At 34.9% G+C, this 26,398-nt stretch overlaps 1 protein-coding gene across 1 annotated transcript in view; it reads right to left on the reverse strand.

Annotated features, from left to right (window-relative positions):
• LOC122272127 (fatty acyl-CoA reductase 1-like) overlaps positions 1-26,398 on the reverse strand; it is a 102,203-nt gene that overhangs the window by 35,397 nt on the left and 40,408 nt on the right. Inside the window, exons 4-6 of the mRNA XM_087167950.1 lie at positions 25,135-25,207; positions 24,939-25,048; positions 13,031-13,208 (exon numbers count right to left, since the gene is read on the reverse strand). Coding sequence (XP_087024076.1) covers positions 13,031-13,208; positions 24,939-25,048; positions 25,135-25,207 — 361 coding nt within the window. The remainder of the gene's footprint in view (positions 1-13,030; positions 13,209-24,938; positions 25,049-25,134; positions 25,208-26,398) is intronic.

The raw sequence follows: 26,398 nt of genomic DNA on the forward strand, positions 1-26,398 counted from the left end.
GTAATAATAAACAATCTAATAGTTTTCAAATGACAACTGCCAGCAATGAAAAATTGCATACTAAATTGAGCTAAAATTGCATACTAAATATAAATAATTATTAAAAGCGTGCAAGATGAATAAAATTTGCTTTTGCCTTGATTTTTATTAAACAGTTTTCACAAAACTAAATCCGTGATACGACCAATAATTATGAAACTTATTCTCGTTGATTATACGTGCCTGTGCTCACCTGAAATAAAGAACCGAATTATGATTAAATATTAAAGTATATGTAATTTACTTTTCTAAAAGAATAGAGCTATAAGATAGAATATATCACTGTTGTTATCTTCAAGATATTTGAAAACTGATTCGTGTACAGCAAAATTTAAAACAATGGCTAACTTTTAACCAATCAGAAAATTCCATTTCAATTTTCGCTGATACCGCTGGAACGGTTTGTGGCAGAATGTTCTATTGTGAATCTAAACCATTCTCGAATCCTTCTGAAGGTACACAGAAAATTTCATTTAAATCAATCCAGCCGCTTAGGAGGAGTTCAGTGACATACACACGAACAGACGAAATATATATATAAAGATATCCAAACGACGGAATTTTTTTGCAAGTTCGTTTAAAATGTCTTCAACAGCTGGGGTAAATTTTCTATGAATGCTTAAGAGCGCCAATCCATTCATTCTATTATTTCCCGTTGAGTTGCGTAAATAAGTCTTCAAACGGCGCAAAGTCGAAAAGGATCTTTCGTTTGCACTCGTTGAAACAGGTAGAACGACCAATATTTCTAGGAGTTTGAAAATGTTTGGTGTTATATCTTTATTTCACATTCCAAGAGCATCCGCCGCAGTTTTTGGAACACTACCTCCGTCTTCACTAATCCTTTTTAATCTTTTATACCAGAGTTTTAGTTCAGACTTAAGGCTTTCTTTACAGGTATCCAAATCTCCAGCGTAAAATTCCACTAATGCTTCAAAAGCCTTTACGTTTGAAGGTTGGCAAATGAAAGGATCGGCAGTTAGAAGACACTGAAATCCTTTCAAAATATCACGATGCGATACAAATCTTAAGTTTAATTGTGTTATAAAATTTTCTATAAATGGAATAAAAACACTAACTCTGAAATATGTTTCCGGTGTCGATGAGGGAAAATTATCGCGATTTTTCTGTCTTCCTGTTATTCTAGGGATTTGCCTGGAAGTGGAAGATTCAATGCTTGTTAGCATAAGAGAGGAAGAGCTGAATATTTCAGAGAATGTTTCAGTGGCATTTTCACGCATTAATTTTAGATCTTTAATGACATCTTCTGCAAGACTCACTGCCTCTATCAAATCTATGCTTGTTTTTCGTAGGTATCTACAGAGATGGATTGTTATGGTGAAAACTTTGTAAATGCACAAAAGAGATATTACGAACTGGCAATTACATACTGTGCACAGTAAAGAATTAGCCTTGGAAGCTGATTCCTTATCCTTCCATTCTGATATTTTTTGTAGTGTTTCGGCGATAGGCTCTAAAAGTTCCACCACAGCGGTTACTGAGTCGTATCTTTCCATCCAACAGGTTGCACATAGCTGTTTAATTTTCTCCCTCTTAGAGCTGGTTTCCATCTCCTCTATTGCTGAAGATAGGACATACTGTCTTTTTGGCGTATTTAAAAAGTCGTATAATGTTTTAATTGTCCCTAAGCAATTTCTAATGCCAGTTATTTCGCATGCATTAGATACAGCCAAATTGAGGCTATGAGCAGAGCAATGTACATAGAGTGCTGATGGGACAATACTTCTTACGTGGGCTTGTACACCATTAATTTTTCCACTCATTGATGCAGCACCATCGTAACTTTTTTATATCAACTTTCATAGACTATAATTGGTTTAATATTGTTGTTGCTATTGCTTTTCCGGTTAAGTCATGCACTGGAATGAATTGCAAAAACTGTTCGGTGATGTTAAAATTTTCTTTATCGACATATCGAACGCATAACGATAATTGCTCTGTACCTGCAATATCAGTTGTTTCATCTGCAAGAATGGAAAAGCAAGTTGCATCATTTATCTTGCTGACTAGTTTTTGCAGGATTAAAATATTGCAAACCTCAATAACTTCGTTCTGAAATCGGGGGCTGGTATACTGAGCATTTTTTCTGCTTGACTCTAAAATGTTCTTAAGAGTCGAATCGTTCTTACTCCGGAAACGAAGCAATGCCCGAAAATTTCCGTCGTTCTCTTCACCTGGTTGTTCAGCAATTATTCCCGAATCCTTATGTCCTCTTAGAGCGAGACCTTGATTTCCACAAAATAGGATGGTTTCAATGATTGGAGTAATGTTTTTTCTATTTTCTAATTTTCTTCTGCTTGCTGCACTGTCAACTTGTTCATCCACAGGTTTCATCTTTCCAAATAAAATATCGTTTAATGGCCCAGCAGTTTCGATCGATTTTTTGTGATAAAGAAATTTCGCGTGTTCAGAAAATCGCTCTACAGCATTTTTCCAGTTGTCAAATTTTACATTGCACAGTTGGCCTAAAGGTTGCTTTCCAGAACCGGCACCACTTGGGGCGAAAAGTACACAAAATTTGCAAAAAGCACCACCCTTAACCTCTGAATATGCAAGCCATTTCCAGCGATAAGGCCATTTGCACTGAAATTTCAATTTTCTTTTTCCTTTTTCAGGAAAAACAAATGCTGGATTGGCTTCCCAAACATTTTTAAGTATATCCAATTTTTTATCCTCTCATGTATTATCTTCTGAAAAAAGTCCAATGTCATATGGGTGGGAAGTAACACTTTGAGGGCCGCTTTCACATTCATCAGATTCTATTACGCTAGAAACGTTTTCTTCAACGGAAGTATCACATTTCTGTTCAACAAAAAAACTTAAATTGGTACTAGATGCTGTCACCTCACTAATTTCAGGTCGTGATTTTTTCTCAAAGTAATTAAAAATTGTTAAATTCTTGCGTTTAGACATCCTAAAGATCCAAGAACAGCAAAAATATATACATATATATTGGCACAGAAATATCCACTAAGCTACGATCTCAAAGTTTCGAGCTGGAATGAATAACTTCAATGAGCACAGAGTCTCCAAAACAAAACAGATTTAGAAACAAGCTCCGAAGGACAAGCGGCAGAGATAACTCTTAGTCTGACTAAAATCGAAAATAAATGTAACCCCCTTTCATGTAATTTTTTTTAACCGCATCTACAAAATTCTCGAATTGTCTCAAAGACGACAGAACGTCTAGGATTCCAGATCTCGCGAATGCCAGCCAGTTTCGAAAACTATCGCGACTGGCAGGTCAGAAAGGAACCAGTGATCGGGGCTCGCCCGTAACAGTATCACGTGAATTTGGTTTCAAAAATGCAACCCTATTATACTAAATGTTTTATCAGTATTCTGAGAAATACCGTGAGAAAAAAAAAGTAGGCATAAGGCAAATAAAAATATATAGTCTTAAAAAATAATAACCCGCATAATTTCTACTAAAATTTTTATTTTTGTCTGTATTATTTTGTAAATTCACTTTGTCTGAGCTCAAGGGGGGGGGTTAAACCCCTTAACCCCCCCTTGAGTACGCCCCTGGTCTATGGTTATTCTTCCAATTTTTGAGATAAGAAGAGGTTCTGTTCTGGTCACCAAGACTGATGAGCTTATTATAGTATTTCTTGAGACTGGAGTTCCTTCTCATGTATAACGGCTGTAGGTCAGATTGAAACAGAACAATTTTATCTGGACAGCTACGCCTCAAACCTGTAATAATTTTTGCCGCACTAATTTGAACTCTTTCCAATCTATTCAGGTTTGTCTCTGATGCACAGGAATAGATAGGTGCACCATATTCCAGTATGGGTCTAATAAGTGCAGTGTAAGTTAATTTCAAAGTTGTAGCATCTGCTCCCCAGTTTTGCCCAGAAATATATTTTAGGATATTTAACCTCTTTCTACATCTCGATTCCAGCAGTTCAATGTGCTGGAATCGAGATGTAGAAAGAGGTTAAGAGAAGAGTCCAAGAATCTTCTATTCCATAATAAAACCCAAATATTTTGCATTCTTTTCATAAGGCAAATTTTGACCGTTAAAACAAATATCAGGTTTATAATTGTATATGTGCCTATTGGTAGTATAAAAACTAACAAGCGAAATGGGTTGTTACGTATGTGTGTGAGAAAATCATATTCTTGTCCATAGATGGCGCCACTGAAATTCAAAAAGTGTACGCTCAGCCTTAAAAATTTGCCGAATTTTTAGCAGGCTTGCTGTTATTTGCAAGTGGCATATGTAGAGCTGTGATGGCTCAGGGGATAGAGCACTCGCCTTCCAATGAGGTGAACCGGGTATGTATCAGCGATGGCTAGTCGAAACGAACTCTGCTACCGGCTCGCACCAGCCATAGTGTCAACGTAAAATATCCTCAATCGAAGACAGATCATGGGCTGGAGTCGACTTGGCGTCAGGCTAACTATAAGTGGTTTTCGTGGTTTTCCTCTCCATGTAACGCAAATGCGTGTTAGTTTCATCGAAAAGTCTTCCACGAAACCAAACTTCTCTCTATACTTAATCCAGGCTTTCCCTTGTCTTCGGGAATGGTTTCGAAATTGCTAGGCTACGGAGTTTAACATTAGTAGTGGTAAAGATACATGAGAGATCTGAGATCGTTAAACAGCTATAGCCAACTTTTGATGCAGTGACTGCATCGGGTACTTCCACTCAAGCCATTACTGTGGGACCAACTTTGAAATCCACCTTTTCGGGACGCAAGCAAGAGCACGTCCTTCTAATCCACCTAAGGAATCCGTATAGTTCATCCTATGCCCTAGACTGGAGATCATCAATAAGACTGATCCAATTAAACTTAAGATCAGAGTCAGGAGGGTCAATAAGATTAGAAATGGTGGCATTATAGAGGAGGAGGAAATAGAAAAACTGAGAAACGAAATTTATAAAGGAGACCTGGGAAGGGAGCTTATTTGTGGTAAGCCAAAGATATTGAATCCGAGAATTATTCTATATGACGTACAAGAGGAATTTACTAGGAAAGAATTGGTCGAAAAAATTAAGGAACAAAACCCGGCCCTTGAGCACGGAATCATTGACGTTAGATTTCCATTAAGGGAAAAGAATGGCAACCACCGGGTTATCGAAGCTGATCCAGATACACTTAGGGCACTTGTACGATTATAAAAAAAACTTGGGTTGGTACAGAATTAGAACAAAGGAATATGTACGAGTCATGCAATGTTTTAAGTGTTGCTCTTTCTGTCATATAACAAAAATCTGCAAAGCAGAAGAGGTATGCACCAACTGTGTCAGTAAAGGCCACAAGTTTGATGATTGTACTGCCAAAAGTAAATGCATTAATTGTAAAAAATCGAATCAGAGATACGACTTAAACCTTTCTACAAACCACAGCTCACTCTATAAATACTGTGAAGCCTGCATCTGGGAGAGAGAACAGATTATTAAAAGAATAAATTATGGATAAAGATATTCACAAACTTAAAATAGCTCATATTAATCTTAACCATTCCAATATTGCTAATGCTCAACACTCCGCAGATTTTATCTCTAAACAGATTGCTGTAAGTTCATTAAACAAACCCTATTTCAACACAGATAATAAAATTACAGAATTTCAGACAGGAGTAGATATAATTGCTAGTGATCGTAGGCCAAGAGCGGCAATTCTCATAAATCATAAACTAGTTGACTTTTTACCTATTACTACTAAAAGAGACTTAAATAATCAGTGAAATTAGAATGCGGGATTTCAACTTTTACTTCGGGAGCATCTATGTTCCCCCTTCCGTGGCGATTGCACCATCACTGGATGAACTCCAAATGCATCCTATGTAACTTCCGACCCTACCAATTGTTATCAATGGGGATTTCAGTGCTTAAAGTTACTTGTGGGGGCGCTGTTGAGGATAACAGAGATCGAGAATTGGTGGAGTTTGTTATCTTAATGGATATGGATATTGAAAATTACTCTAACTCTCCTCCAACCTTTAACTCAATCACGGGCCAAAGCTGGATTGACGTCACACTTACCCGTGGAGACATCGATGTAATTGATTGGCAGATCTCTGACGAGGAATCAATGAGTGACCATAGGCTCTTAATTACATCAATAGCTTTAAAAAAAACACCCTCTTTTGCTTCGAAGCTCATAAACTATCATGACTTGGATCTCTTTACTTTCTCATCATCTTTTAAGAGATTTGTGGTGTAGACGAGAGACGCTCTAGCACAGATAGCACTACATTTCAATTCTACTATATTCTTGAAAATGTCACTCAGAAAATTACCAATATTTGTCATAGCTCAAGGAAAAAAATCTGTAAGAGTCATAAACATAGCCCTAAGTGGTGGTCGGTTGGCCTCTCAATACAAAGAAAGAAACAGAGAGCAAGAAGACTTTTCCAAGCTGAAAAGGATCTTCAACTTAGAATTAAAAAATACAAATTAAATACAAAAAAGGAAAAGCTATCCGCAAACGAAACATTAAAAAAACGAAAAGGGAATCCACATACCAATCCAAGAATGCTTTGATCCTGGCTATTTGATAGCCAGGGACAAGTTTAATAGCTATCATGACTTTAAACAGATACGTGAATCAGATGGAACTATCACCACTAAAAAATCACAATTGAAGCTATCCTGGAATATCATTTCCCATTGAACCAACACTCTTTCCCCTGCCTTAACCTACAAATTATAAAAAGATCAACTATTTACTAGGAATGAAATTACAGCTGCTGTTAATAGTTTTTTTTTTAATTTTTTTATTTTACTTCCTATGAGCTGCACAATCAATCCTTCCGATGAGCAGGCCTAGTGCGTTCTCCAGAAGTGGTATCCACTCTTTCAGGACCACCGCAATGGGTGAGATACCGTTGGCCATGTTAATTTGGAAGTCTAGTTCCTGCCACACTAGATGACAGCATCGAGACTCGATTTGGATGCTGAAGTACACTAAGAATTTAATTTCGCCGGAAATGCCAAGAGCCAATAAAGCACTCCATGGATCTTTTACATGCGGCATAATCATACGACATGGCTGCTGTCCGCATCCCGAAAATCCGGTGTCTGGGCCGGGGATCCAACCCGCAGACTTGGGCTCAGAAGGCCGACGACAAACACTGATCGACACGGTTTTCGGAGAGGTAGATCAACTACCCCAGATATGAAGTTCTTACTTGGGAAAACTAAGAAAATAAAGGATCATGAACATCACGCACTGGGTATTTCCCTTGATATCAAAGGTGCCTTTGATAGCATCCTTTGGACCAAAATTATAGACGAATTGAATTCCTGTAACTGCTCCTATGACTTGGTTAAGTTGATTTCATGTTTCTTGGAGAACAGAGGGATTCTGTTTGATATCCAGAGTGAGAAATTGGAGAGGCCTGTGGCAAGAAAAGTTCCACAGGGATTAGGTCTTGAACCGATCTTATGGCTACTTATAGCGAACACTCTCTTAAATATGCCAAGGGAATCTAATGAGCAAATAATCGCTTACGCTATTGACTTCCTATTACTTCTCAACGGAACATTTCTTGAGTGACTTGGATCCCAAGCCACTGCGATTTTGAGGAAATTTGAAAATTTGGCTGCGTTTCACAATCTTCAATTCAGTACGAAAGAAACTGTCGTGATTGTTTTTCCCAAGGCAAAACGTGTCTCAAGACGACCAACTATAAAACTCTGTGGAGTCAGTATTGCAACGAGAAAAACCATAGATTATCTGGGACTTAGATTGCATTATCAGCTCTCCTGGTTCCCCACCTGGAATTTATCTATAACAAGGCTACTAAATTTCAAGCTAAACTAAATAGGATCCCTGGGGTCGACTGGGGGATTGGCCCTGATGTTCGGAAATTCATCTACCTAAACAGCACTCAGAAACTTATCTTCTATGGAGCGGAAATTTGGTTTTCCCAACAGGTAAGAATCATTAATAGATTGAAAAAAATGGAAAGAACTTCATTTACCAAAGCATACAAGACTACATCTACTGACGCTCTCCAAGTACTTGCTGAGACAATCCCTCTAGATATGGTCACAAACGTAGATGCTTAATTTAATAATATTTTCCAACATGAAGAAGAACACATAATATATAAACCAATATCCAAACCTTAACTATATCATCCTGCCGAAGAAGTTTCACTTGAATATCAACTTCACTTACCTACTTATAAAGGATTAGAATTATTCACAGATGGATCGAAACTTTTAGTAAACTATGAATTTAAAACAGGATACGCTTTCGTGGACAATCTGGAGGGAGAACCTGTTGATAGAAAAACCTTTCGCATCTCTGATCACGTATCCGTGTTTAAAGCTGAACTATGAGCCTTTCTTCAGTCGATTCGCTGGATTAAAGAACAAAGAATTACAGATAAAATCTCAATTTATACCGATTAGTCTAGTCTGCAAGCTTTGGAAAACAGCAACTCTAATGAACATTTCGTTCACTTAATTAAACAAGAATTCACAAACAATATCGTTTTTCATTGGATAAAAGCGCATGCAGGTCATATGGGCAACGAGGAGGCAGATTGGTTATCTAAATTAGCCTGTGAGAGATCGACGGTCGACCTGTTTGAAGATCCCAGCAGGCAGACTGCAAAAAGAACTTTGGAACGCAAAAAATTGGTTAAACGGCAGGAGAGATGGAGTGACAGTTTTACAAAGGGAAAGCACGCATTCAAGCTCCTCTCGAAAGTTCAAACGAGGAATGGGGAATTTCTTTTTAAATTAATTCCTAACTAATCATGGCTGTCATGAACAACATCAGGCCAGGTTTTTCAAAGGAGCTCAGATGTGCCATACCTGTCAGCTTGTTGAGGATTGGAACATATATTAATCCATTGTTCTAATTTTAAACATAATAGAGAGAAATTTTTTCAGACGAAAACCACCTATAGGTTTATAAGGCAGCATAGGTCAAATCTTAAAATAAAAAATGGAATTGAGGAAATAGTGAGAAAATTGTTTAGTAACAAGGCACCTCCCTGAATCCTGATGGCCTCTCACTGCCTATTGTTAGGAAAGACATACTATAAATCTCTTGTTGATTTACCTGTTACGGTTTGATTCTTACTTGAATTTTTACTTGAATTTTCTCTTAAACTGTTTTTTTTTTCGTTGTTCTATTGCAATTTAATTTCATGCTTTTTGTCAATCTCCCCCCCTATGTGATTTCTCATTTCTAATTTTTAATCACTAGTGTTCCTAGAATCTGTCTTTTTTGTCTTCAGGAGAGACTGCTGGCCTTTTGCGCCATGCGTCATAAATTATTCACCTGACTTTCAATGTTCATACTCACTGTTATCATTGTACATTTTTACGCTCTTTTTGATTATACATTTACAGTGTTAAAAAAGAACAAAAATATTTTTCTAGAGCTTGATACCTTAAGTACTGTTCTGTCAGCTGTAATTGTATTCCGAGTAACAAACATCTTACATTTAACCATGTGCAATTGTTTCTTGTTATTAACTTTGTCCCCCTTCTGAAGATACGACATCAATATCTCTACTGATAGATATTGTTTACATTCATTGTGATGTTTGTTTGTATTTAGTTCATTTCTAAGTAACGCTGTTTTCTGGATTTCATATTTAGTAATCTCCCTATTTGCTAAAACTATGATTTGAAAATTTTTGAGCATGTTTGCTTATTTGATTGAACTTTTACGCGCTTCGTGTCCCAGGATGCCCCCTTTCGGTGGTGGTGTTAAGCTAGTTACTAGTAGTCGTAATCCCAAAATTGAATCAGCTGTTCAACGAAGGTCATAAAAGATTATAAAAAATATACGGATAAATCCTTTTCTGAAACACTCAGGAATCAGAAACAATGAAGATAGTCAGGTTATGCTTGTCGAAATTTTGATTTCACAAAATAGGTATGTACAATTTTATGCAGGGCTGGTATGCAATACACCAAACACGCTTTCTCGCAAGTTGAGACACTCATTATCAAAACTGCAGAAAACTAAATAGGGAAAAATTAAAAATAATCAAAGGAATGATTCGATGGAGAATGTATGGGGGTTATTAGGACAGAAGTGAAGCTAGAGAAGTATGTATGATAAATATAAAGACATGCTTGGATTTTTAAAAAAATTGCTGTCAGAAAAAAAGGAAAGTGCTTAAATAAGCAAAGCAAGTAAAAAGGGAAATAAAGAAGTAATATAGTGCCTTGAAATTAAAAATAAAAATAAAAATTCTCTAAAAATGAACAGCTATAAAGCAAAAGATAAAAATTTAAATGATGAAGAGAAACTTGTTGAGAAAAAATCGATTAGAGATGCACTGAACAAATAGGACACTATAAAGCAATACGAATTGAATAGAGAAATAGAGCAAGAAAAACGTGACTCTATGAATAAGGATTTTATTTCAAGACAAAGATAAATCAAATTCCTTTATAAAAAACGAAAATTAAGGAATTGATACTACTGCAGTTTGACTAATAAAACCGGGTGGAAACACGATAATTCAATTTAAAAATAAATGACTACTCAAAAATCAGGATCACCGAAACTGCACCAAGTGAATGAGAAGGGAAATTATTTCTTGAGTACCTGAAACAGGTGATAAGTACAATTTTAAAAGTCATATGTGAATAGCCCATTTAAATAATGTTGATCTTACTATCAAACGAAACTTTAAAAAATTTCAATAAATTTTTGAGAAGGGTATCAATGGATTGAGAAATATTAAAGGGACAGCAGATTCCTCTTTTGCAATCCTTAACTCAGATGTTCTTTTTCTATTAGTCCTTTCCTAGTGTCATTTGCTCTCCTTGGTGTGCTTCAAAGAACGATATTTGAAGAGAGCTCAGGCTTTTAAAATTGAGTATAAAAGAAACATTACAAAAATTCAAAATTGTCTTTGTTAATACAGATTGGGACTCAAATCCTCATGATAGAAAATCTATAACTGGTTATGTTATTATTTATTATGTATTGCAATAATCCTATTTTGTGGTGCTGTCATGAGCAAAATTGTATAGCATTTTCCTCCACAGAGGCAGAAGTACTTATTCTAAGCAAAGGTGTTCAAAATTTATTATCGCATACAGACTTTATAAATGAAATTATGAGAAATCCATAACTCAGATGCTCTTTTTATATTAATCCTGTCCTAGTATACGCTTCAACTGACATACTTTCTAATAAACATGCCATTCTCCGATCTACTGATCTCTGAATTCCATTTCAATCATATATCAAAAAGGATCAGTCATTACAAAATTAACACAAATTTGTGCATATGCAGATTGCATAGTAGATACAGAAGAAAACAAAGAATAGTTATAGAGTAGCTGCAAAAGTATTAATGGATAACTTAAATAAACGAGGCCTAAGTAATAATGAGGATATGATATTGTCAGAATATTTAAAAAGGACAGATACAGGATTTAGCCTTTAATATTAAAAGCTTTAAAAATACAAACTCTTTCCTTTACTTAGGTAGAGAAATTAATACAGGATGCAAAAGTTGAAACGGCAAATGCACACGAAATATGCAAAATAAACCAAACACATGGTACACACGACATACACGAAATGCATGATTGTGCAAATAAGGAAATGTTGTTAAACTAAGTACTAAGTTCAAGTCATAAAATTTTTTAAATGTACTTTAATTGGACAAGACATATACTTTAAATGGAAAATTAATTACACACGGTTCTGGCACATACGTTTTATCAAAAAGATATCAATCTATGTATAAAAAAATATGAACACACAATTATTAGAAAAGTTTATGGTGCTAGGAAAATCAGAGGAAAAGATGCGATCATTAAAATAAAATTTGATTGAGAGTAAAGGTTTTAGATTTATTATAGCCGAAAGGAAAAGAAATGTCTAAGACACGTTGAAATAGGGAAAGATATAGATACGTCTCAAAAAATAATAAAAGAAAAGCTTCATAACAACTGAAAAGGAAACTGAAAACAGAGGTGGAGGGATGGAAAAGGTTAAGAAGGGTCATAAAGGTTATGAAATGATAATAAAACGAAATAATGAAAAGAAAGTGTGAAAACAACAGAAAGAGAATTTTCCAAAACTGAAATGAATGGATGGAAAAGGTTTGAAGAGAATTAATTATTTGACTATGTCAGCCTTCATCTATCATAAGGTACCACTTGATAGAATCAAGTTAACATGTTTTATATACTAGTGAATTGGTATTTAATATTTATAGTGGTAGTTACGCCACATTACTCCCCTTCCAGAATTTCATCTGTGATAGAATTCGATGAACGTGTACCACTAGTTGACTCATGCTGTTTATTTATTTATATCAATTTTGCTCATTATATATATATATATATATATATATATATATATATATATATATATATATATATATATATATATATATATATATATATATATATATATATATATATATATATATATATATATATATATATATATATATATATATATATATATATATATTTATAGCATTTTGCTCATTATTTTTTTATATTTTTGTTTATAGCAATTCGCTCATTTTTTTTTCTTCAATACTGTTTATTGACCGGGAAACATTATTTACTTCACAGGATTTTTTTTGAGCAGTATATTTTTAAGTAAATCAACTGTTTAATGTGGATCATCCATCAATATTGGTAAAGTTCTTATCACGTCAGCTGGTCATCAATGAAGGGGAATTAATCTTTTGACTACGTTTCATCTATCAAGAGGTACCTTTTGATAGATGAAGGTTGACACAGTCAAAAATTAAATCCCCACAGGTTAAAGAGAAGTGAAGATGAAATAAAATCATGAGAGTAAAGTTTTATCACGAAAGAAAGAGCATTGACCAAAACTGAGTTGCATGAATGGAAACGGTGGAGAACTGGAGAAAGACTGGCAATAAAAGGGTGTAGTGGAACTCTATGGTAAAAAAAGCCAAGGTTAAGCTAGAGCTGTAAACTGAAGTATTTCATTAATAATTAATTAATATTTTTTTTTGCATTTTATGGCATTATTGCACATACTATCAATGGACTTCTCCAACAATTTACTATAATTGATGGGCGAATGATTACTACAGGAAGATCCGATGCCATTTCATCTACGATATTTTCAGCTAAACATTTTGAGAAAGTGTACTGGTTGGGCCATTCTGGTTTGCATTCGGCAGCTAACTTTTCAAATTCCCCATTTTCACCACTCCTGAAAATATAAAAATCTTTTTTCACTTCAGAAAAAATTACTATATTTATACCTAAGATAAATTTTTTAAATTAATTTTAACATTTGGCAGCATTAAATAACTGCCGAGTAAACACAGTTTTGTTGAATCCGAATGAATCGATCAATACGAAAACGAGTCATCTAAACTTTTTTTCAAATTTGATATTCTTGCATTTATTAGCTTAGCTGACGTAAATAACTAATAAGGATATAAAAAATCCATGTCTGCTAACTTGTTAAAGCATATTTTGTGCAGTGAAATATCAGTTTAGTTCAAAAACATGCTATATCTAGGGGATGCCTTGTTCTTGAAATTAACTTGGAAATATTCCTCTAGATGGCTGCTGTTGTTCCTTATAAATGTGTTCGCGTAACCTAACAATGAATCATTTAGTTTAGGCTTGTTATTTTATTGTTGCTTTTTCTTATCACACAATTCGTGATAAAGGGGGTAGTTTTCTGAAAGGTATCTGCTATAAAATAAAAAGGTATGAAAGTAACTAAATTGTAAAGGAAGGGACTACAAATAGTGTGGTACTTGATTTCAAATGCTGGAGGCCGGAACATTACAAGAAAAATGTGCTATCAAAATGCTCTGATGGAAAAGTAAGAAAGGATAAACAGCAGTTTCATGTGACGCATTATAGCAATTTTGCTTATAAAAGTACTACTCCTGGTGAAGTTGAAGTATCACTTTTATGCAAATTAATATTTACTTTGTACAAAAAAGTACCCTAAAAGTGGCAACATAACCAGTTAAATAAGCATATTTTTGAAAAGTTGTCATAAACCACAAGGAAATTTCAAACATCAAAAGGAATTTTACAACATGAGCCAAATAAGTTTTTTTTTCTTTTTCCGAGACGAAATCAGTAAGTAGCTTAGCATAGATTGTCAAGGAGCAAAAGATTTCTGATTCTACTCAAATATCCATGAATATATAGTCTAAAATTTAAATAAAGTCTTCTCATTTCTTCTCATTTCATTTCTGAATAATAAAATATTAATATTTTCGCTTGTTAAAAATAACGTCCAGTATTGGCTGATCATCTCCAGGTTCTTATTACTTTTCAAATAAAAAAAGTGAGTGATGTTTTGTTATAATATAATATTTTATAGCAAAACTTACTTTACTTTATCAAAGAATGAAAAACTCTATTTATGAAACAGATACTTATATATTCAGGTTTTTTGTCTCTCCTGTAAAATTAGTTCTGTCAGAAGAGTTTAGTTCTGTTAGAGAAACGTTGTCTGTTAGAACAGAATGAAAACCAGCCATCTCCAACGAAACTGGTTTATATTGATTCAATTCAAGCCTTCATTGATCCCAAAATGTCATTCTTTAAAATACATTTACTATAATAATGTAAAAACTGTTTATCAGTTTTGTACTTAATTAAATTAAAATATATTAGTAATTGTTTAAATATACTGTACCAGACTTGGTTTAAAATTTTGATGTTCTCCGCATTCGATTTCAAATTATTACATACAAATAAGTTTTAATTCATTTTCTAATTTTCTACTCAATATTAGTTACAATTTCGCAAAAAGCACGAATTAAAATTCCTGATGCCATAAAATTTCTATTTCATCTGAGAAACTTGAGTTTAACCCTCAATTAAGTACAATTAAGTTAGCACATGGGTAGGGGGAATATGAGGTCTAAAACCCACTTTTAGAGTTAATGACCTCTCTTACTGTACTGCAGTGGGATGAGCGCTTCAACCCAGGGCTAAAGAGAATAGAAGGGCTAGTTCACTCCGCTCTTAGAGCTGAAGCTACGATTTCCCTCCTCATGACGTCACTGTGTCCACAGATCTCGGGGATCGCAAGCAAAGATATTATGATAACTTTGCATCTTCCTCTTTGTAAAAATAAGTTAGACTTTTCTGGTTATTAGCTTTCAAACTTTACGTAATTAACACATTAATTCCGTTCATAAACATAGTTCAGGAAAACTTTCTTGGCCATTATATTAAAAAAAAAATACCATTTTAAACTTATAAAAATGTTTTACTAGTTGCCGAAAATGACACTATAAATACTTTATTTTAAAAAGTTCAATTTTAACTTTAATTATTAAGAAAAATGAAAGCATATATCGACACTTTTTTTATCTACATATTCTTTTATAACAATAAGTTAAGTTAAATTTATAATCCCTGATTTTAAAATATGCCGTTAATAGCAATTTGTTCATACTTAATCATTAGGAAACATCAACCTTAAACGCTATTTGCTGAAACAAAATAATAATTTAGGTTCATAATGACATTAGAAATTTTACAATTGTTTATAGGTATTTAAATTTACGATGATATAATTTATAGATATTTAAATTTAAGAGAATATAATTTTTAAAAAAAATCATAAATATTTAGAATAACTACATTAAAAAATATGTTATGAAATTAGGAGAATTCCAACTATATACTATATATTTCATTTATACTTTTTATTTACATTTTAATTTTCTTTGACTTTATCCATTTTTTAATTTTTTTCACCTGCCTTTCTTTTTGAAGTAACGAGGCGGTTTCTATTTAGATAATGAATTTCCATAAAAGTTCTTAATGACAGAATAAACGTATTGCTGTTTTATATTAACTGTGTCATTTCGGAATCCATTCTTTACATTGAAAATTATATTTTTTCCTTTTGTTTTTCTATCAAAATTTTTTCAAGTTGCAATCGCGCAAACTGGCATTTCGATAATAGTTTTAAATTCTTGTAAATTCACTGCAAAAACTGAGGAAAGCCATTATAGAATATAGAAAATAACAAATGTCTTAGAATATCTCGCAAAAAGAAATACTCCAATATTAGGTAGAGCTAGTAAGGCCGAACGCTCCGTTCTTGAAGTAAAAGTGCGAGCTTTGCGCCAAAGTGACGTCACTAGAGAAAATCGGAGGATTGGCGCGGCGAGAGCTACTTCAAAGGACTGAACCAGCCCTTCTATTCTCTTTAGCCCTGGCTTCAACCCACTTCCTCAGTATGGGTGAGAATTCTACCCCACTGATAAGCTCTTAGAGGATGACGTACGTAGCTGGCTCTTTACGTAGCATGATTTGGACTAAACAAATGCTTCTTAAATATTTTGGGGATTTATTTCTTCACAACTATAAGTATATATGAAAAATTTTACACTAATTGTTTTTTAACTGAAATAAGTTTCAAGAGAATTCCTCATTGTAAAAAACTATAAAAAATTCACAAAGTGTCCACCATTATGTTAACCATATATATGCTTTTAATGAGGCATGATTTAGATGGTGGCATGGTCAAGAAAAGTATAAATACCCAGAATGTTTAAAAAATACCCATAGATGTGAAGAAATGAATACCCAAAATTTTTAAGAAACATTTGTTTAGTCCAAACTTTGTTGCTTAAAGTGTATATATGAAGTTAAAAAATGGATGACATTTTACACATTACAAATTTTTTATAATAGCTTGCGATGAAGATTTCTTTTAAAACTTTTTTCAAATTTCAAAGTGAGCGTTAACTTATTCAAAAACACTCATTGATGTGAAGAAATATTCTCTCAAAATTTCTGAAAAGCAATTTTCAGTTCAAAGAATATGCACTATACGTGCATAAAGAGTTTCTAAATAATAGAAAACACTTTGTAATTTTATAATTTTTTGCAATGAGTGGGAGTATTTTGCAATGAGTGACGCTCATATGAAACTTGCTTCAAGTTTCAAAATGAGCATCACTTTTTTCAAAAATATCAATATGGTTCAAGAAATAAGTTCTCAAAATTTTTAAGAAGTATTTGTTTACTCACGGTATGAGCTTATTTAATGGCAGACGTAACATAACAGACACAGTATAACATAACATAATGGCACGCATTTTGCGAATATTTTATAATGTTTTGAAATAGAAAATTCATTTAAAACTTGTTTCAGATAAAAAGTACGCTAAATCCAAAATATGCTATGTAACGAGAATAAATATTGTAAACATACTGGAGTTTATTTTGCGAATTTCTTATATTTTTTGGTAATGAGAAAATCATTTGAAACTTTTTTAGATTACAAATTAAGTGACAATTCTTTAAAAAATACCCATATGTGTCAAGAAATGAGTACTCAAAATTTTTAAAAAGTATTTGCTGACTCCAAGCAATTCTATGTTTAGAGTATATTTATAGTTAACATATTGGAGGAGACATTGCGAATTTCTTATATTTTTTGGTAATGAGAAATTCATTTGAAACTTTTTCAGATTACAAAGTAAGCGTCAAATTTTTCGCAAATAGACGTAGACGGGAAGAAATTAATACCCAAATTTTTCATGAAGCATTTGTTTAGTTCGAACTATGCTACGTTAAGAGTATCAACGTAGTTAGCATAATGAAGGATACATTGCGAATTTTTTTTTTAATTTCTTGCAATGAGGAATTCATTTGAAACTTAATTCAAATTGCAAAGTGAGAGTCATTGGTTTTCCAAAAGTACCAATATGTTTCAAGAAACAAGTACTCAAAAGTTTTAAGAAGGATTCTTTTTTACTCACGTTATTAAATTACATTTTTTTCACGTGTATAATTAAAGTGATGAAGGACAATCTGCGATTTTGTTTAATTTTTTTGAAAAGAGGAAATAATTTTAAACTAATTTCAGATTATAAAGTGAGCATCAATGTTCTTTCAAGAATACCCATTTGTGTCAAGAAATAAGAAATCAAAATTTTTAAGAAGTAATTTTTAGTCCAAATAATGCTTCGTTATGAGCATACATGCAAAATTAAAGAAGGAATTTTTTTCATTTTTTAAATTTTTTTGCGAATTCTTTAATTTTTTACAATGAGGAATTCATTTCAAACGTTTTTTCAGAAACAAAAGTAAGCGTTAAATTTGTCAAAAGTACCATAGAATTGAGAGAAATTTCGAGAAGCATATGCTTAGTCCACACCAGGCTCCGTTAAAAGCAACAATACAGTTAACATAGTGAAGGAGATACTGATAATTTTATGTAACATTTTTTTGCAATAAGGGTTTCGGATTTAACTTGATCCAGATTACAAAGTGTGCATCAATTTTTCCGAAAATACCCATATGCGTCAGGTAATAAGCTATCAAAATTTTTAAGAAGGATTTTTTTATTCCAAAAAATGATGTGTTAAGAGAATATGTATAATTGACGAAAAGGAGGACAATTTGAGAATTTTTTATATTTTTTTACAATAAGAAATTCATTGGACAGTTGTTTCAGAAAAAAAGGGGTGTCAATTTCTTTATTAATGCCCGTAGTTGTGAAGAAATAAATATTCAAAATTTTACGAAGCATTTGCTTAGTCTAAACCAGAGGAACGTGTATATAGGAGTTTATTTGGCGAATATTTCAAAATTTCTTGCAATGAGAAAATAATTTGAAACTTTTTAAGAATGCTAAATGAGGAAATAACTTCGAACTTGCCTCATATTACAAAGTGAGTGTCAATTCTTTCATAAGTACCCATATGTGTCAGGAAATAGGCACTTAAAATTTTTAAGAAGGATTTGTTTACTTCAAACAATACTATATTAATAACATATTTATACCCAACATATCGGAGGACATATTTCGAATTTTTTATGTTTTTTTGAAATGAGGAATTCATTTGAAACTTGTTTCAGATTGCAAAGCAAGCGTCATATTTTTTTAAAAATTCAGATAGATGTGAAGAAATAAATAGCTAAAATTTTTAAGAAGCATTTGTTTAGTCCAAATCATTCTACGTTAAGAGCCTTAATATAGTTAACATAATAAAGGAAAAATTACGAATTTCCTTGAATTTTTATGCAATGAGGAATTCATTTGAAACTTGTTTCAGAATACAAAGTTAGTGTCAAATTTTCATAAAATCCTCGAAGATTAGAAGAAATAATCTATACTCAAAATCTTTAAGAAGCAGATTGTTGTCCAAACCATGCTACGTTAAGAGTATTCATATAATCTATGGAGCTTATTTTGCCAATTTTTTAAAATTTTTGGGATAAGAAAATCATTTGAAATTTTTTTTCTGATTACAAAGTGCGCGTCATTTTTGCCAAAACTACCTATATGGTTCGGTGATGGGAATGTAAGACTTTCAAAAATGAAACAATATGGCAAAGAAACATCCTCTTTAATATTGAAAGATAACAAACCATCTACGAAACTTCACAAACTCCAATTAACAAGTTATTCTTTAAAAACATTAAAAGTTGTTATTAAAAGAACAATTAAAAACTTAAACTTTTGATTGTAAATGTCGCATTCTGCAGATGGGCGTCACCGGGAAGAAATGGGATATCGGGATGAAGTCTCGGACGCTGCACAACAACCTCTCCCGAAGGCAAACTGTCATCTGCTTAAATACTGGACTTCAGCCTTTTCACTCCCCTGCCTTGGCCGCCGGTTGATGCTCCTCCGCCGGTATTCCTCCGCGCAGGAACTATTTCGGTTCGTCCTCCTACCTTCGGACTTCGTTCCCATCCTCGATCCTTCTACCTCAGTTTTTCATGCAATCTGAGCTGACGCAACCAACAGCCTCTACAGTAGCCCCCTACCAGCGCTAGCGAGACTTTTCCAGCTCATTGCTGATACTTTCCCTGAAACTTAACTCGACGGCCTGGTCGTGTCTTAACCTCTCTTGGCACGTCACTAGGCTCTGGGATAGTAGATTCCTCTGTAGATTCGCTCATAGCTGTTGATTCGCTTTTAGGAACCATGTCCTGTTCATCTCGGGATACATATGCAGGTTTTAGACGATCCACGTTTACCGTACTTTCCCGGCCATGAATAAGAATCCTAAAAACCTTCTCCCCTTGACTCAGCACTTGAAATGGACCCTCGTATGGTGGCTGCAGGCCTTTTTTTATGACATCGGTCCTCAGGAAAACATGACTGCACGACGAAAGGTCTTTACTTACAAAAACTGCTCTATGGCTCTGATGTCTGGACTTTACTGGCAGCAACTCCTGCAGGGTCTCTTTTAGTTTTCCAACAAAGTTTGCGGGATCCGCTGTACCAGTAGACGGATATAAAAATTCTCCAGGCAATCGTATCGGAGTTCCATAAACCATTTCCGCTGTCGTTGCCTGCAAGTCCTCCTTCCATGCAGCTCTAAAACCAAAAAGAATGGCAGGTAAAACTCTGGTCCACTGACTTGTACTGTAGGCTCTAATCGCTCCCTTCATCTGTCTATGAAATCTCTCCACTTGACCATTTCCTGCGGGATGATAAGGGCTTGTTCGATGACGGGCCGAACCCAGGAACTTAGTCAGGGCATCAAACAATGAGGCTTCGAACTGTGTTCCCTGGTCTGTTGTGATTCGTAGAGGTATTCCAAATCTAGCAATCCATCCAGCATTGAAAGTCTCAGCAACCGATTTGGCTGTTATATCTATGAGCGGGTAAGCTTCTGGCCACTTGGAAAAACGGTCGACACAAGTTAGACAGTAGCGAAAATCTTCTGATGGCGGCAAGGGACCTACGATGTCGATGTGCACGTGCTCGAACCTGGCATTTGGTGGAACAAATGTACCAAGCTTGCTCTGTGTGTGACGTGTTACCTTAGAAGGTTGGCAAGCTAAGCATTGCTGAGCCCATGTTCTAACATCTTTCTTTATACCAGGCCATACATATCGCTCTTCCGCCAACCTTATAGTAGCCTTAATACCTGGATGTGAAATCGCATGTAGTTTGGAAAAGACGTTTTTTCTGTCCACTTTCGGTACGAATAGTCGAATCCGTTTGGTAGATACATCACAAAACAGTTCCACACCAGGATCACCTATTACGAATGGTTGAAGTACTAAAGACGAGTTACCGGTTTGAGCTAAAATCTCGGCTAGTTCCTGGTCACCTTTTTGGTTGTTAGCCATTTCTTGAAAATTGATATGGGAAGGTGTTTCTATGGTAGCAATGTTTACTCTGGACAGCGCATCTGCAACCACGTTATCCATTCCCTTCACGTGCTGAATATCCGTAGTGAATTGGTCAATAAAATCCAAATGACGCGATTGTCTTGGCGAACACTTATCTTCCTTTTGTTTAAAGGCATATATAAGCGGCTTGTGGTCAGTGTAGATAGTGAACGGCCAACCCTCTACCATATGACGAAAGTATTTGACGGCCATGTACGCAGCCAAGAGTTCTCTGTCGTAAGCACTATACTTTTCTTGAGACGGTGCAAGCTTCTTTGAATTAAAACCAAGTGGTTGCCACTCTTTCTCGATCTGCTGATGCAAAGCAGCACCCATCGCAGTATCTTAAGCGTCTACCACCATCGCCAACTGTGCATTCATGACAGGATGGTACAGCGTGGTTGAATTCGCCAATTCTTTCTTGCTCTTCTCAAAGGCAGTAACTGCTTCCTCCGACCACTTGATAGCGCTTTTATCATTTTTCTTAGCACCTTTTAAATATTCGTTTAAAATTGCTTGAGTGTGGGCAGCTCTAGGTATGAATCTTCTAAAAAAATTCAAGACCGCAAGAAATCGACGCAGCTCTCTTATTGTAACTGGTTGAGGAAAATTAGCAATTGCAGAAACTTTATCAGGAAGCGGTGTAATACCCTTTTCCGTTACACAATGCCCTAGGAATTCTACTGAAGACTGTCCCAGGACACATTTGCTTACGTTGAGTGTTACACCATATTCAGCAAAACGTTGAAAAACTCGTTTTAAATGCGTTAAATGTTCTTCTTCGTTCTTCGAAGCTACCAATACGTCATCAAAATAAGGTACACAAAATTCAAACTCACCTAAGACTTGATGAATGAAGCGTTGGAAAGTTGCGGCAGCATTTGATAATCCAAACGGCATATACAAAAACTCGAACAATCCAAACGGGGTTGTTACCGCAGTCTTTGGTACGTCTTCGCTGCGCACCGGAATCTGATAATACGCTTTTTCCAGGTCCAAGGTAGAAAATATCCTTTTACCTTCCAAAACCTGAAAACAGTCTTGCATGTTGGGAACAGGGTACCTATCTGGCACGGTCACACCATTAAGACGATGAAAATCACCACATGGTCGCCAGTCGCCGTTCTTCTTTAACACCATGTGTAACGGACTTGCCCAACAGCTTTTGGAAGGCTGACAAACCCCTGATGCTACCAGAAATTCAAACTCTTGTTTTGCAGCCTTCAACTTATCTGTCGATAAACGTCGAGGTTTCGAAAAAACAGGAGGTCCTTTTGTCTGTATCCAATGTTCTACTCCATGCTTAACTTTTCTTGGCGTGACACCTGATCTAATCAGAGCAGGAAATTCAGACAACAAATTGTGAAATTTAGAGTTCTCTGAAATTACCTTTACCGCTGAAGCATTCCCAGTATACCGGGTACCTCTTGTTTGCAACTTGGTCAAAGGATCAATTACTGTAGCATTTTTGACGTCTATTAATAAACCAAAATTGCGTAAGAAGTCCGCTCCGATAATTGGATGAGGCACGGCAGCGATGATAAAAGGCCAGTTGAACTCTCTTCTGAGTCCGAGGTCTAATTTCAACAGGCGTTGGCCAAACGTTGGAATGGTCGTACCGTTTGCGGCGAACAACTTCATCTGAGAGGAATGGTCACTGGGTGCATAAGCAGCACAAGGTATCACAGAGACGTCAGCTCCCGTATCGATGAGATAACGTGAGGATGTAGACTTGTCCGTCAGATAAAGTCGCTGAATCATCGCTTCGCCGTCATCCTTATGACTAGATGACGGCCTCAGCAGTTTTCCGGTAGGAACGAACATGGAGGTCGGCATTTTGTGGCTCGTTGTTTAAATATTTTATGATACCAGCAATACTGTGAATTTGCAGACTGTCGGCTTCGGCTTGTAGAGGTTCTGACTAGTACTTCTCGACCGGTCACTTGCACGGGCTTCCAACCGTGCGAGACGAGCTGTGATCTCTGTCAATAAAGACCGTAAATCCGTCTGATCCGTCGACTCAGCAACTACGCTGACTGACTGTGCGTTAGTTGTTGTAGCCATGATACCATCCGCCATCTCTGCCAGTTTGTCCAGGTTATCGTTGGAAATCGCCAAAATCTGTTGAACGTTAGTAGGCAATCTCTGCAAAAATAAAGATTTAAGAATTTCATCGTTAATTCTCGCTCCGGCTTTATTCCGCATCTCCAGAAGCAGTCTTGAAGGACGGCGGTCGCCAAGTTGCTTCCCCGAAATCAAATCCCTTAAGCGTTGAGCTTCAGATTCAGCATATTGAGAGCACAATCGTTTCTTAAGTGCGGCGAAAGGCTTATCCACAGGTGGACTGATAACGATGTCGCTGATAATCGCCAGTTCCTCCGGTTGTAGAGCAGCAACTACATGGTGGAATTTCGTTGATTCTGTACTTACTCCCGCAAGTGTGAACTGACTTTCTATTTGTCTGAACCACAATTCTGGATTTGCTCTCCAAAAAGGTGGCGGCTTTACAGTGACACGAGCAATTTGTTGATCAGCAGCTTCAGTAGATTCGGGCATTTTTCGCATTAATCCAAAATTTATAAGTCCAACAACAGAAGTAATTTGTACTCACGGCTTGACAAAAAACTTTAAAACTTGAAACGTACCAGCATTTCCCCGTAATCCATCAACTAGTAGAATTTCTCAAAAGCAGTTTGCAGAAACAGAAATATACGTGTTCGTTTCCAGGTCACCAATTGTATATGGTTCGGTGATGGGAATGTAAGACTTTCAAAAATGAAACAATATGGCAAAGAAACATCCTCTTTAATATTGAAAGATAACAAACCATCTACGAAACTTCACAAACTCCAATTAACAAGTCATTCTTTAAAAACATTAAAAGTTGTTATTAAAAGAACAATTAAAAACTTAAACTTTTGATTGTAAATGTCGCCTTCTGCAGATGGGCGTCACCGGGAAGAAATGGGATATCGGGATGAAGTCTCGGACGCTGCACAACAACCTCTCCCGAAGGCAAACTGTCATCTGCTTAAATACTGGACTTCAGCCTTTTCACTCCCCTGCCTTGGCCGCCGGTTGATGCTCCTCCGCCGGTATTCCTCCGCGCAGGAACTATTTCGGTTCGTCCTCCTACCTTCGGACTTCGTTCCCATCCTCGATCCTTCTACCTCAGTTTTTCATGCAATCTGAGCTGACGCAACCAACAGCCTCTACACTACCTATACGGCGGAATTCACTTGAAACTTGTTTTAGATAACAAAGTGAGCGTTAAAGTTTTCAAAAATACACGTATGTGTAAAAAATTAATATCCAAATATTTAAAAAGCATTTGTTTAGTTCAAATCATTCTACGTTAAGAGCGTTTTTATATCACGTTTATATAAATAAAATAACAATGGATAAATTGCATTTTTTTTAAAATTCTTTCAATGAGAAATCAATTTGAAATTAGTTTTAGATTACAAAGTAAGCTTCAATTTCTTTTAAAAAATAGCTATAAGATGTGAAGAAATAAATACTAAAAATTTTTTAAGAAGCATTTGTTTTTGCAATGAGGAATTCATTTAAATCTTGTTTCATTTTAAACAGAAAGTCTGAGTTTTCAAATATACCCATAATAGTGAAGAAATAAATAACCAAATATTTTAAGAAGCATTTTAGTTGTTCAGTTCATACCTTGCAAGAGCCTTGCTACGTCATCCCTAATAAGAACCTATTATTGGGGCTGAACTCACATCCATTGTATCGCTCATCACATTGTATCATTAAATAACTTTACTATACATGGGACAAATTTACTTACTCCAGTGCTTTTAAAAATCTTTCTCCAGTCCAAGGCAAGCGATAAATAGTTTCTTCTATTTTTTCATGTTGATTTGAATTTGAAAAGGCAGTTGAAGTGCATACCAAAGCCTGAAATTTAAGGTTAAAATATATTTTGTCTCCCTAACTTCTAGAAGGGATATTAAATTTTTATTGCAAATTAAAGATATTCTTACCTCTAATTTCTTCAATTTCCGCGCAAATTCTATCACATGTTTCACACTAACGGAATTTTGATTTGCCATGTACCTGTAAAATTGATTAATTATTGCAATTAGTGTTTCAACTTCTTCTATCAATCTACGGAGACTATAAATACGAGGGACACTTAAGTTATCATGCATAATTAAACTGTTAATATGATTTTTGAATGTCCAACTAGGTGGATGTCATTCTGAGCGATGGTTTAAGGGCTAGAAAACTAGACTCCCATTTTTAAGAATTGTTGTTGTTGTTGTTGTTGTTACTAATCCTTCATGACCTAACAACAGCTAGATCTGGTCCATGAGTCCATGTATTCTAGAAAAGTCAATCACAAGAAGTGGAGAGGATTTTAGGCCTTCCAAACCTAGACTCAGGCAGTCCAATGGCATAAAAACTCATGGAGAAGAGATCGAGCTGCTTCTTTTAATCTAAGAGACCGGAGCACCCGAAGGGAGAAGTTGTTGTTACTAATCCTTTAAGATTTGTCAAACAGAAATGAAAAGAAAAATTGATTTGAAATAAATATATAAAAAAAAGCTGGCAACGAAAGTGGAAAAAATAAAAGTGAGAAACAAACACAAATAAAAAAAAACCACTGAAGCTGAAAGAGAAAAAATATCAAGAAAAGCAGCGCAAGAAGAATCACAGTTCATCTTTTTTGTCTCACGTCATCTGTGGTTTTTCTAGTTTTGTTTCTCACCTTTATTTTTTCCATTTTCGATGGCAGCTTTACGTTTGTTATGTCAAATCCAATTTTTTTAAGACTCACGCCTAGCAAATCTTGAAATCGGCTCCGAGTATATTATTACTATTTTATTTCATTTTACTCTTTGTACATTTTCTGAGCCCTTTTTTTAATTGATGAATTAATGGTAGCAAAACAAAATACAAATAAAAGTTAAACACCCAAAACAGCAAATTCCTACAATTTTCTTGAATATACAGAGAGAACATAGCATGAAGTTGAAAGTGAAAAATAAAAATTTTCATAATATTTGCATAGTTTTCCTTTTTCAACTCATTTAGGAAAATATTCTGCAAAATAGAATGCCGTTTATAGAATTTATCCTTCATTCATACACCCTTTCATAATTTTAAAGTCTACGCGAATTATTTGCATTCTTCGGGGGTGGCTGTTCATAAACCAGAACCCATTCCATTTGTACAGAAATATAGTTGTAAAAAATAAAAATAAGCTGTTTATTATACTAGGCAATTAAAATTAAATAATTAAAG

Source organism: Parasteatoda tepidariorum, chromosome 7, assembly GCF_982258835.1.
Source record: "Parasteatoda tepidariorum strain Cologne lab strain chromosome 7, Ptep-v5.0, whole genome shotgun sequence".
Classification (NCBI taxonomy): Eukaryota; Metazoa; Arthropoda; class Arachnida; order Araneae; family Theridiidae; genus Parasteatoda; species Parasteatoda tepidariorum.